General features: G+C 42.8%; 1 protein-coding gene across 1 annotated transcript in view; it reads right to left on the reverse strand.

Annotated features, from left to right (window-relative positions):
• Positions 1 to 6,080: 6,080 nt before the first annotated feature.
• The window catches only part of FARSB (phenylalanyl-tRNA synthetase subunit beta), a 60,863-nt gene continuing 53,544 nt past the window's right edge, over positions 6,081 to 13,399 (reverse strand). Inside the window, exon 17 of the mRNA XM_059703319.1 lies at positions 6,081 to 6,338. Within this exon, the coding sequence (XP_059559302.1) occupies positions 6,187 to 6,338 (152 nt within the window). The 3' untranslated portion in view covers positions 6,081 to 6,186. The remainder of the gene's footprint in view (positions 6,339 to 13,399) is intronic.

Here is a 13,399-nt window from a genome sequence, read left to right on the forward strand (position 1 = left end):
TAGTGGCTCACTGTACCAGTTGGGGGAGGAGGGGCTGTCCCTCAGCCCGGCCTGAACCCTCTCCAATCTGGGACCCTTTGGGGGATGTCCGACTGCCCCTGTGGGATCGGGCCTAAACCGACAATCAGACATCCCTCTCACAATCCAGGACCGCCGGCTCCTAACTGTTCACCTGCCTGCCTGCCTGATCTCCCTAACCACTCTGCCTGCTAGCCTGCTTGCCCCCAACTGCCCCCCCACCACCAGCCTGCTCACCCCCAACTTCCCCCACCACTGGCCTGATCACCCCCAACTGCCCTCCCCTCCTGGCCTGATCGCCCCTATCCCCATTCCTTGGTCTCTGGGGCAACCCAGGAAGCCAAGCCTTCCCGCCTGCTCTCCTGCTCTCCGGCCAGGCTTGGCTTCCTGCCCGCACTCTGGCTGGCGCCGCCATCTTTGTCACATCAATTTGCATATTCCCTCCTTATTGGCTGTGGGCGCTGCCATCTTTATCATGAAGTGATGGTTAATTTGCATATTACTCTTTTATTAGATAGGATCCTTGTCTATTAATTTTATCACCTATGCCATTTTTAGTTTTTGATTCATATTTTCCCCCTTCTTCATTAAGGCCTGTATTTCCTAAATTCTTTGCTTGCCTAGATATTTTTAAAACATTTTTATTTATTAATTTGAGAGAAATGCCAATTTGTTGTTCCACTTATTTATACATTCATTGGTTGATTTTTGTATGTGCCCTGACCAGGGATTGAACTTGTAATCTTGGTGTATCGGAATGACACTCTAACCAACTGAGCTACCTGGCCAGAGCTTGTTATTGGATAACGGATACTGTGAATTATATATAGCTGGGTGCTGGATATCTTTGTATCACTATAAATATTCGTAAGGCTGTTCTGGGCTACAGTTCATTACTTGGAACTAGTTTGATTCTTCTGGGTCTTGTTTGTAAGCTTTATTAGGAAGAACCAGAGTAACGTTTAGTCTAAAGTTGGTTTTCCCAGCACTGAGGCAAAATCCTTCTGAGGACTCTCTCCAGGACCTCCTGATTTCTGAGAGTGCTTATCTCTGGCCTGGGTGAGCTCCAGGGAGTGTTCCCTTAGTTCTTTGTGGATAGTTGTGAGTGGTCTCTGTAACAGGGTAGCACCCTCACATACATGTGATCAGTACGGCTTTGGGCTCAATGAGGCCTCTGTGGCTTCCCAGCCCCATTTCCTCAAGTCCTGGAGACCTCCACTCTGCCCACCCCTGCACCCAGCCAGTAAGCTGTCCAGGCAGCAAGCTGGGCAGTCACAGGGCTCGCCTTGTTTTCTCAGGGATCGCTGACCTTCATTGCTGATGTCCAATGTTTTGAAAAGCACTCCTTTACGTGTTTCATCTAAATTTCTCGGTGGGGTATGCAAAGTAGGAAAAGTTTCCTTCAGAATAAGATGCATGGATCAGCTAGATGCCTAAGCACCTTGACCATCAAAGAGGAAGTTAGCTCCAGCTGATCCTTGATTGTTCATTGTGCCCCAGGCCAAGGCCTCCCAGGGACAGGTGTCGCGCCCATTGTTTTCTGTTAGCTCACCTACACCATCTCTCCTCCCTACAGCACCACTTGCTTATGGGGCACCATTCTATCTGGGTCATCTGGCTTCGGCCGCTTCTGGATAATCCCAAGTGCTCCTTGTTTAAATGTTCTGCCCAACTGGTTTCTTGCTGGCTCTAAACAGGTGCTTGCTTATTGGGGGACAGGCATATTTTCATGCCTCACCACCAAAAGTTGTGACTTGTGGAAGGTAGAAAACTTCTTTTGCTACAAGGTTTAGTACCAAACAGGCACATACCTTTTCTGTCCTAAAGGATGGATTTGCTTATGTCATTTGAATGCTACAGTGATTCTCTCTTGCAAGTGCCTCCTGACACTGGGGGGGACTTTTCAGTGTTTCTAATGCAGGATCACATCATGTTTCTGATTTCCTTCAATAGAGATAATCAAGGCCAAACTTTATGGATGAGGAATGAGAAAGCTCAGTGCAGGCCTTGAGCGTTGGTCACACAGCATTCATTGGTCATGAAAGTAAACATACAGGGCTTTAACAAGACATAATTCAATTAAATCCTTTGCTGGAGGTATTTGTTCAACCCCCAGTCTCACTTCAGTATTTACAGTCATCCTTTCTGTTTACCAGAAAGCCCAAGGTGAGGCAGATACCTGAAACTACACCGGCAGCCGTGGAGTTTGGCATCATTGTGGGTCTGCTTTGCCCTCCCTGTGGCTCGTGGCCAGCACTGCCCTTGCCAACCCAACTTCGGTCTGGGGCCTCGGGGCTGCTCGCAGCCTGTCACAGCAGTGAGCTATGGCTTTGATTTTATTATGTATGGCAGCCTCCCCCCCCCCCCCCCCCCCGTAATATAAAGTTATTCTAATTCCTTATTAACATAATAAGCCATAACTTGGAAGAGAACGGGTGTATCGAAAGCTTGTCACTTAGAGGGCATATTTTGCTGAAGGCAGTTGTGTCCTTTTAAGGCCACCAGTCTGTTTTTTATAAAATGGACAAAAGAGCCAATTAATACCCAAGCATTGGGGTTAGTGATGTTTCTAGAAAACAAGCAAAGATTGAGAAGTGAGATTGTGAGCAGTGCCTGGACCAACCCGAGGAGCCATGGTTGCTGAGGGCCAAGCAGCGGTTTAAAAGGTAAGAGTAGTCACCTGCCATCCCCAGCACATCTAGGAATCTAACCTCCTGGGATAATGTACTGCTCAAGCACCAAAGTCACATCTAAGAACTATCTAAGTAACCCCATGCATCTGTGAATGTGACCACCAGACAGCCAATGTGAATGTTTGTAGTCTTGCAGCTTTAGGACTATTTTTGTGTGTGTGTGGGGGGGGGGGGGGCGGGGGGGTCCCTAAGCCAGTGCTATTTAGGGGGAGCTATATCGAAGTCCATTGGAGTACTGTTTGTAACTGCAGAGTTGGAAACAATAATGTCCATCAACAGCTGAACAAATGACGGGCATCTGTAACACAGAATATTGCCTTCTTTCAAAGAATGAGGTAGGTCTGTAGGTATTGAGCTGGGAAAATGGGATATATTAAATGTAATATCAGGAGATATAGTATGTAAAATAGAAAGCAAAACTTGTTGCAAACCAGTAAGTAGAGCATGACCCACACACTCTGAGCATGTGTGTGGCTGACTGTCCGAACAAGGGGAAATGTCAGAAATACAAGCTAAATTGTCAGCAGTGGTAACTCACTTGAGGGCATTGGGGAGGAAGGGTACATTCGCTTCAGAAAGCCTTACTTTGTTCAATTTTTTAAAGTAGTGGCATTAAGATTTTTAAGATTTTGTTTTCCAGTATTTTTTATATTTTAAAAAAGCCTAAAAATATATAACATTTTGGATAAGTAATGTTAATAAGTAAAACTGAATGACCAGTGAATTCCAAGTTACTTTTAATAGCTCAGTCCTACTTGTTAACCATGTAACTTCTGGGCACACCATGAATCACTCCAATAGCCGATTGTTCTATAAATCAGGGAGAATTCCTATTCTAACTACCTCCTGTGACTAAAAAACTAAAAATATTAAAATGTTGAATTAAGATCACATGGAGAAAGAAAAAACTTTATAAAGTGTCATGCAGGGATGTCAGGGTGTAGAAGTTACCTGTAAGCGAGAGAAAGCATCAATTACATTTTCCTCCTAAGAAGGCGTGCGTCTCCTCCAACAAGGGCCCCTCGGCAGTGCCCACAGACTGCTCTGGCTCCGGTCAGACCTCACCCGGGACGGGAGGAGTGTAAGATGACCTGGCTGGGGAGCCTTGACTCTAACCTGAAGGCTCTTCTTCTGGAGGGACCGATACTGTTTTTCTTCCTGCGGTTTCCTGCTTCCGAGGGCAGACACATCCACATGATGGGTGGCATTGGCCTTTCCCCTTTCATGCTGGGATATACCATCAGGTACCAGTGGGTTTTTTATTACAGGGAGTTTCTGACCATCCAAAAAACACCCAGGTGGCTGGCTGCTAACAGAACAAATGGCTCCACCCACTTAGACCATGGCTATCCAATGACCCTCGAACCATGATTTCACCACAGTGAACCTGAAATGAGAGGAGAATGTCATCTTGAGCAGCCCTGCCAACTCTAAAACTCATGCCCTTTTACCCTGGGCATGCATCTGCTGGTGTTGCACAAAATTATTAAAATACAAGATGCGTTAACTTTATTCCCAGCTTTACTGAGGTACATAACCTACATCTTAATGGCCACCTGAATTAAGGTATAGAATATTTCCATCACCCGAGTTTCCTCTTAGCCCTTTGCAGTCAATCCCCTTTCATGAGCTCCTGCCAACCCATCTTCCCTTAACTTTCTAGAACTTCATACAAGTGGAACCACATGTAGTCTTTTGTGTCTGCCTTCTTTCACTTAGCACAATGCTTTGAAATTCATTCGTGTTAAGTATCAGTTCAATCTTTTTTTTTGCTGAGAAGTATTTTACATACAATATACAGATATACTATAATTTGTAATTTGTTTATCCATTCTGCTGATGAATATTTGGGTTGTGGCTACAATGAATAGCACTGTGTGAGCAGTGCATGAAAATCTTTGTATGGCCACACGGGTAAACCAGGGAGTAGAATGGCTAGATGAGTGTAGGTTTCATGTTTTATGAAATTGCCAAACTATTTCCCAAAATGGCTATGTAATTTTCCATTCCCACCAGCAATGCATGCAAGCTCCAGTCCCACCAACACTTGGTACAATCAGTTTTTCCAATTTTGGTCATTTTAATTTATATTGTGATTTTTTTATTTACATTTTCCTGATGTGCATCTTTTCGTGTGTTTATTCCTTTTATCTTCTTTGGGGAAATGTCTTTCCAAATCTTTTGTCCATTTTTTAAAAACTGAGTTGTCGTTTATTAAGTTGTAAGAAATCTTTATGTATGCTGGATACAAACCTGCTGACAAGCATTATTTTTATGAGCATATCTCATTTGTAAAATGTTGTAAGGATCTGCAAATAGAACTGGAAGGAACAGGTGGAAGTCCGTGCTCACAAGTCTTGCTAATTTGGACACTGCTGTCCTCATTCGAAGGAGTAATTGATTATGTTTTTTTGCTGGGGGCCAGCCCCAGCGGTCCAGATTTTTTCTTAGAAATAGCCTCAGCAAAAATGCCATAAACATAATTCTAGTCTATCTTTCTTGGCTATTTCTACCTGACTTTCAAGTTTTACATCTTATTGTGTTTCATATCAACAGTAATTGAGCACTTTTCTCCAACATTAGTCCCAGCTTTTTTTCAATAGTGGGTACCTACTGCAGGATTCTTAAAGTATCCTGCAATGGGAGGTAAGGCAAACTGGCAGAAGCTTAACTTCAGAGATCTAATGCCTCCCTATAAAATAAGACAGAAACTAGTAGCGCAATTAAGTATTTAAAACCCTGATTTTAGAATAGTAATTATAGTAAAATGTATGGCCTAGGGCAACAATGGTTTTCACTGTTTCCTAATGTTCACAGTGCAACAATATCAACATGTCCTTTGTAACTCTGCCAGCAGACAGATGTGTGTTGCGTGTCCTCTAACTCTTGAGTATCAGAGTAAAAATACCTACGCACGCTCACATATTTTGAATATTATGTGTGTTGTAGATTTGTGCTTCACTTTAAAGTAACTTCAGCGGTTATACTACTAGACCGTCGCCACTGCTTCTAAAGGTTTTCTAAAAATGCTGTTATTGTTCCCCAAGAAAGAACACAAGTCAAATGTAGAAAATTAAAACTGAACACCCTCTGCTACACGCACTCATTCAAGGTGCGTTCTAATCAACCATCCTGCCCCATCGCCGGGGAGAACGGGCCTTGCTCCGCAGCAGCACTCACTGCCCATGGAGCCTCGCTCTCATGTCTGCGGAACGCCTTTGGTTTCCCAGAACGGATCCCATCCTCTGCTCGGGAATTCCTCTGGCATCACCGGGCTTTTACCAAACAGTGAAGCTTCACCCAAACACCACGTTGGTGTTTGCACGAGTGGCCGGATGCAGAGAATGGGTGGTATCTACCCACAGAGTAGACAGTGCTTTCTGCTTTATTCAACCTTCCTGGTGGGGACGACTAAAGGACACCAGGGGAGGAGAAAGGGACACTCAGGGAGAGAACCACACCCCAGGGCCCATCTTCACAGAAAGGGCTCAATGTTGATTTCCAGGGTGGAGCAGGGCATGTTCAGCTCAAATTTGGTGATAACATCAGGATGAAGGACACCCAGCTTGCCAATGCTCTGACCTCTGGCAAAGACCTCAGCACATCGCCCAGGGAAGAAAGCAGGGCCTGCAAGACAGAAAGAGGAAAATCAATGTTTCTCCTGGCAAACATGTCAATAGACATTTAACACTAAAAGCTCACTAAAAATAACGATTCTTCTTTAAACCACTGGCTATGAAATGAGAGTGCTTGTTACACTTTCTAGTCTGGAAAAGAAGTATTTGATGTTACACCACGGGACTCTCCTGAGGAAAAGGCTGGGGCACACAGAAAAGCCAGGGCCCTGTGTTTTTTATCACGGGCTCCAGGCAGGAGGATGAAGACAGGGAGGCTGAAGGGCCACAGTCCGGTGAAGGCGTAGGGGAACTGTGCCCTGACACAGAACTGGCCCTAAAAGGATAAAGGGGAAAAAATGAAATGTAAAACTGACGGCCTTGCATGGGAAAACCTGTTTTGAAACGGGTTTTTCCAAAGTAATTCTTGCTGGATAAAAAGTCTGCATTGAATTTATTTACTACTCAAAACAACACTCTCTTCTACATAGAGAAACACAAGCTGTACATCACCGGCAGACAAGGACCTTGCTCCCACAACTCGACCCATATTCCCGGCAGAAAAGGAGCTTTCCAGGCAGTTTGGAGCATCGACTGTAAAACCACCCTCTGTTGTAAAACGAGTCTGGGTTGACCCCTGATTTCTTCCAAGGCAGACAGAAAATTCTCCCTTCACTTGGGTGCCAGTGCACAGCTATGTCTGACCAAACCAGCAATAGTTCTTGAGGTTTAAACAGCTAAAAACAAGCAAGCAAGCATACAGGCCCACTCCACGTTCCCTGAATGACCAGCGCCAGAGAAGTTTATCAACATTCTACCCTCTGAAGTTAAAAATGCCGAGTCATTTCTCTCACCACCACCTTGAAAAAGGAGCGGGCCCACAGCTCCCGGCTGATCCGACCGAAACGTTTACTGGCATAAACTATAAATACCCAGCAGACCTGGGCCACACGCCTCCAGCTGCCACTCCAGACTGAGTGCATTATTTATGAAAGAGTAAAATGCTGAGTCTCCACTCTTGGCTCCAAGGTCAACATAATGAAGAAATTCAGAAATGGGGGGAGGGAGGAGCTACTGTCAGGTCAGTACCAGCTGTACCACAAAAACAGAGGATGGTGACACATATTTCCCGATCAGCACAGAAGGATGTTTGTTTATCTTCCTGAAAAAAATTAAATTATCATCCTTAAATAATCCCAACCTGGTTGAAATATAAGGTGGTCTGTTTTTCATATTACCCCCCAAACTAAACAATTCTGCTTCACTGTCTATTAAAGCAAGAATTCCAGTGAGCTGCATCTGAAGGTCATAATTATTTGGCTACTAGCCCACATGTGGGACAGGGGCAGAAACCAAAGTGGATTGGTAATGCAGAGCCTCAGTAAGACATGAGTAGCTAATCCTGATAAAGATGGCATATTTTAATTCTATCAAAATGAAGGTCTAGTATGAGCCAAAAAAAAAAAATGAAGGTCTAACTGAAAAGACAATACCATTCCCCCTCTAAATAAAAAAAAGTCAACAAATAAGTGCAGTTTGGATAAAGTTACTGACGGTAAGTAGAATAACCAAGAGTCACGAGAAGGGCTACTGAGAAGCGTTTACTCCACCACCCGGCACCCTGTGTACAGAACTGTCTGCATGACCTATGCTAGATGAAAAGGACAGCAGCCTATTCCTAAAGGCCATTCAGAAAGGAAATGTTCAAGACCTTCCCTGAGAACGCTACAATGTTCAAGAATCCTCACTGTACCCAAATCCTCCCTTTTATCTATCTTCAAATTCCAATGTGATTGGACTCATTTTAACTAAAGCATAAAACCAGGCTATTTCAGAATCTAAGCCAGATGTGCTAGTTCTGACAATGTTAGCAAAATAAAGCCTAAGAGAAAAGAACTTAGAATTTTTATTTCATAAAACAACTTTTTGAGTCAGCACTTTTTAGCAAAGTTCAGTTATATTCTTCTTTAGTTAGCAAGCATGAGAAACTTTGCTTTAGTTCATTAACCAGCTAGGTATTCAGTTAAACAAAAATACTGTATTCGTATCACTAATTTTCCTCTTTACGAAGAAAAGAAAACTAAAATTCATATTATGCATTATTTGAAACATATCCAAGTATGAGGATATTCTAAATGACAAACATCAAACTCTCAGCCCAGCCCCGGGCCCACTGAGTCACTGCAGCATCCCAGACTGCCAGGGCCAGCCGCCTTCACCACAGAGGAGCCACTTCAAATGGAATGGACACCAAGGGCCCTCTCGCCCAATGCTAACCCTCTCCTTCCCACCTACATGGGAAAATGGAGCCCAATAATGGGATCTCTGTAGAAACTCCACTTCATAGAACACTAGACATTAACCTGTGATGACAATTTAAACTTTTCTTGCCATTTTTCATTTCTAACAAGGTCAAACTGGATAGGAACACTTCTTATGATTTTCTTTGTGATTCCTCTGTTCAGTTAGACAAGGCTGAAATTCCCACAAAAGCACCTTCCAGTTTGTTAGGGGTACAGAGAGACCCCAAAAATGTAGCACTTAACTGATTTGTATGTGAACCAGAAATACAGAAAGAAAATTTAAAATTACCAAAACACCAGCATTTCTTAGTGCTTTTTAAAAACCTTTATGGTTCAAACCAAACGTTGCCGGAAGAAGTGAAGTGCTTCAAAGAAGGGCAGACAAGAGAACTGCTTCACTAACCAACAAAGGGAACACACCCTGTAAGACAGGGATTAGGCCCCAGTTCAGCAGGCAGGTGGTTGAGCTCAGATGCAGGCACATCGATGTGATCACCTGATCTAGCAACTTAAATCGGAGTCTTTCCAGAAGTAAGAGAAGTCACATCTAAATGGAATCTAAATGTGGATAATGGCCAAGGGCTACCTTTATCTCATGAACAAACAAATGTTGTGTCTAGAGACATCAAGTTGCCAATTCAAGGAAAATCATGTTGCCCCCGGGAATGGGAATTCTAAAATTCAAATTCTACAAAGTACATTTGTTTTCTATTTTACATGTGTTTAAGCCCAAATAGAGTCCTGGAATACTGGGGTACCAAGATGCATAAAAACCATTTCAACCTGAGCCCAAATGCTCCCCAGCAAACAGCCTCTAGTTCCTCACAGATTAAACTCAGCTTTGCTAGTACACATCCCAGGAAAAGTTTCCAGCATCAAACAGGTTTGGGGAAAACTGTGTTTCTGTTGAAATACATGGGAAGCCCAGACAAAAGAAACATCAGTTAAGCACAAACAAGAATTTAATTTCCAAAACTTAGTGGGGTGTAAGTAAGTCCCTTAATTAAAGCTTTTGTCGCACCTCCTCAAGGTCTGTAATTGTCTCTCTGTGCTCAAGCAGCAGGACCACTTTGAGGACCTTGGGGGTAATTCTTGGGCCAGTAATCCAGCACAGCATCCCGTCTTTAGCACATTTTCTGGCTAATTGACCTTCAAAGAGTCTGTGAGCCCCCTCTCTTGCTAGCTGCCAAGCACCTTCCACAGTTTCATTCTGCCTCTTTCTTCTAGAGTAATATTCTAGGACCAAAGTTTGGATAAGCTTTCCACAGAGACTCATTCCTACCACTGTATGAAGCATCGGAAGCAGAAACTTAAAATGGTAACTGAGCAGACCCTAGTCTGAAAGGTCAAGGGTGTTATCAAGCAGGAGACTCTTAATTCCTTAATTTTAACCCCCTGCCATGAGTTATATTCAACTAGTTCACTTGGTACTTTATTCAGCTCATCTCTAAAACTTATCTACTAATACAATTTCCCTTTTCCCTTTCTGCACATCACTAATGTGTAGAATACTGTAACTATCTGCAACCTGGTGCTTTGTCAACCAAATTTTCTGTAATAAAATAAGAATATAATAAAGAGGGCAGAGCACACTGGAAAAGGAATGTTTATATGTCACATATAACAAATAATAGAAACTACAATCACAAACTTTAGCACCAACAACCATATAGGTCCCCAAATTCAGGGACAAAATACAAAATGCAGGATTATATAGATTTAGTTAAGCCATTGGGTCACCTGGATATATTTTACCTCTGTTCTAAATACTGACCATATATAATACTACAGGCCCAGTGCATGAAATTCGTGCACTCAGGGGAGAGGGGGGATCCCTCAGCCTGGCCTGCACCCTCTCGCAGTCCGGGACCCCTCGCTCCTTACTGCCCACCAGCTCACTGCTCCTTTACTACTCAGCTCTCGGCTCCTTAGTGCTGCCTCGGAAGCAGGAGAGGCTCCCACCACCACCACTGCACTCACCAGCGTGAGCCCAGCTTCTGGCTGAGTGACACTCCCCCTATGGGAGTGCATTGACCATCAGGGGGCAACTCCTGCATTGAGCGTCTGCCCCCTGGTGGTCAGTGCACATCACAATGACAGCTCATTCTGCTGTTTGGTTGATTTGCATATTAGGCTTTTATTATATAGGATAGGATGGGGTGGGAGGAAGAAGTAATCCTCTAACAGGCTGACTCTAGGTCTGGCACCTACCCAAACCCTACCCTTTCCGCCCCCAACCCTAATTCTAATACAATTAGATATCTATAAAATAGTGCAACTCCATGTTCCAACAACCCATCCTCGGAAATCACACAGAGGACATACACACACAAAATTTCCCATGGTTCCATTCTGGAAAGAAACTGACAGAGAGAGTGGCAGAGCAATTGGGGCTAAAGCCACAATTTCCTACCTAGGACTTTCTCCTGGTTCCCTGCAGTTTTCTGAGAATGTAATAACCATAACTAATGCTGCTGCCAACACTTTAACCTCACTTTCCTTTTCTAAAGTTAATTCAAAGAAAAAGACAAAATATAAGGCTTTAAAAAGAACTGAAGGCACACTGCACCAAACGTGTATTCTTTTTTAAAGAGTTTCTTGAGTACACCAATGAATTATATACAATGAGGGGGAACCCAAAGGGGGAAAAGCCATGTGGGTAAGATGCTAACTTATAAAAAATAAAAGGGTTTAAAAGTATGTGGAGGAAAAACTGGCATAACTACCAAGATATAAGCACACACATTTTTTCAGATCTTAGTACACTCTAGGTTGGAAGAAAATGTCTCTGCAAAGATCAGTTAACGTGTAAGTGGAGACTGAATAATTTCTAACTGGTAATATAAAACACCCATTTCCCCCCAGATGTATACAATTCTTCACCTTGCATCTGAAGTGAAATATTTATGGCACCTAAAATCCTTAAAGAAAGGGGATCTAATCCCTTGAGTTTAATGGCTATCTTTCATCCCCTTCTGAAGATCAAAAGAAAGAAAAAACCCCTTACACAACTTTACAGTGCTAATCCCAACACACCTGCAGACATCATTAACCTCTTAAAGCAAAGGAAACTGACGCGAGAGCACTGGTGCCTACTTAACCCCACTTCGGGGCCCTGGAGAGGAGCCTGTGCTCAGCTACACTCCATCAAGGCAGCCTGGGAAGCCGGCACTGCATATAGGGCTGGGTCCTGCGGCTTTCTTCTTAAAAAGTCATCAGCAAAGCCCAGGCTACCTCGTCTTCCAACTAATGGAAAAACATCTTCAAAAAAGAACCTTTTTAATACAGATCACCACAACGGCCTTATGACTAAATATTTAAAACCATAACTCCAAAAATACCCCAGTTTTACTTTGTATAAAAAAATTCATAGCTTATTTCCATGGCTATCCCTTTTTAACACTTCTTAAGATCAGTTTTAAAGTCTAATCTTAATTATGTGTCTCTCATATAACACATACTCTACACATATTCGTATTTCAAAACCTGAAGGAGGTCAGGAATATTAGAAGAATTTAAATGTGATCCATCTAATGGCAACTTTAACCAGTCTCAAATGAACTTGTATAAAACCTCTAGGTTAAAAGTACCCTATCTACCAATGGGTTCGTTTTTGAAAACTCCTATTCCAAAATAATGCCATCATCCCACAATTGTCTGACACATCATTCCCCCGCAGATTTTCACATTTCTTAACCATGCATTCACAGGACAGATTTAGAATAATAATTTTGAAAATAAAAGGTATGGATCACCCTGCCTTCCTGGATAATAAATTACTTCTTTCTCAAACCAAATATGAGCAATTTACTATTTTCTCCACAGAGTGAAAAAAATAATAATGGGAATATTTTAGGGCTAATTAAGGAAGAATGGAAATAATGAGCAAAGGAGATTGTATCTATAATTTCCCAATTAGTTAACTCATTCGAAACCTTTGGCCAACTTAGAGTAAACATAACTTCAAACATTGATTATGACAGATACGCTCTAGTTCAGGATTAGATTTCAGCTGACAAGTAGGGCAAGTACAGAAAAAAGAAAAGAATGAAGATTGTTAAAACAACCTGCTTTCTACCTATTCCTTCATCTACAGTCAAGGCAGTGACTCAGTCCCAGTCCTGGCCAAACCCCCCAAGGACAGGCATGTCACAGATGGGAAAAGGGAAGCACAAGGAGATTAGGGGACTTGCCCAAGGCAAGCAGTAGTACAGGCTAACTCAGCAGGCCGGCCAGTTTGAAATGAAGAGAACTGAAAAAAAAAAAAGACCGTACCCTTTTATGTAATGATGTTTACTTTGAATTTATATTAGTTCACACAAACACTCCATCCATGCTTTTGTTCTGGCCCTCTAGTCCAGTTTAAGAACCCATTGTGGCCCTCCAGTCAAAAAGTTTGCCCACCCCTGGGCTAACTGAAGGTGAGGATAGCCACTGATAGTGGCACCTCTTTGTATGTGGCCCGGAGGCATGGAAGGCCTACAGGAGAATGTTTGCCAAAGGTTGGTCAAACTGTCCATTTTATGTTTGCAAACTTCTTCTGGTTTCAAATTTAAAAAAACTTAAGAAAAAGAAAGTGAAGAAAAAGAGCTGATGTGTTAGCACCTACGGCGGACACTGCTTCTGAAGCATTTAAACTGAAAAATCTTAAAACTGAAAATGACTTTGGAGGTGATCTTGTCCGTTCCTTTATTTTAGACATGAGAAAACAGAGACCAAGGAGGTTAAGAAAACCACACAGCCACACACCACCAGAGCTGAAATTGGAACC

The sequence above is a fragment of the Myotis daubentonii genome, chromosome 7, assembly GCF_963259705.1.
Source record: "Myotis daubentonii chromosome 7, mMyoDau2.1, whole genome shotgun sequence".
Lineage (NCBI taxonomy): Eukaryota > Metazoa > Chordata > Mammalia > Chiroptera > Vespertilionidae > Myotis > Myotis daubentonii.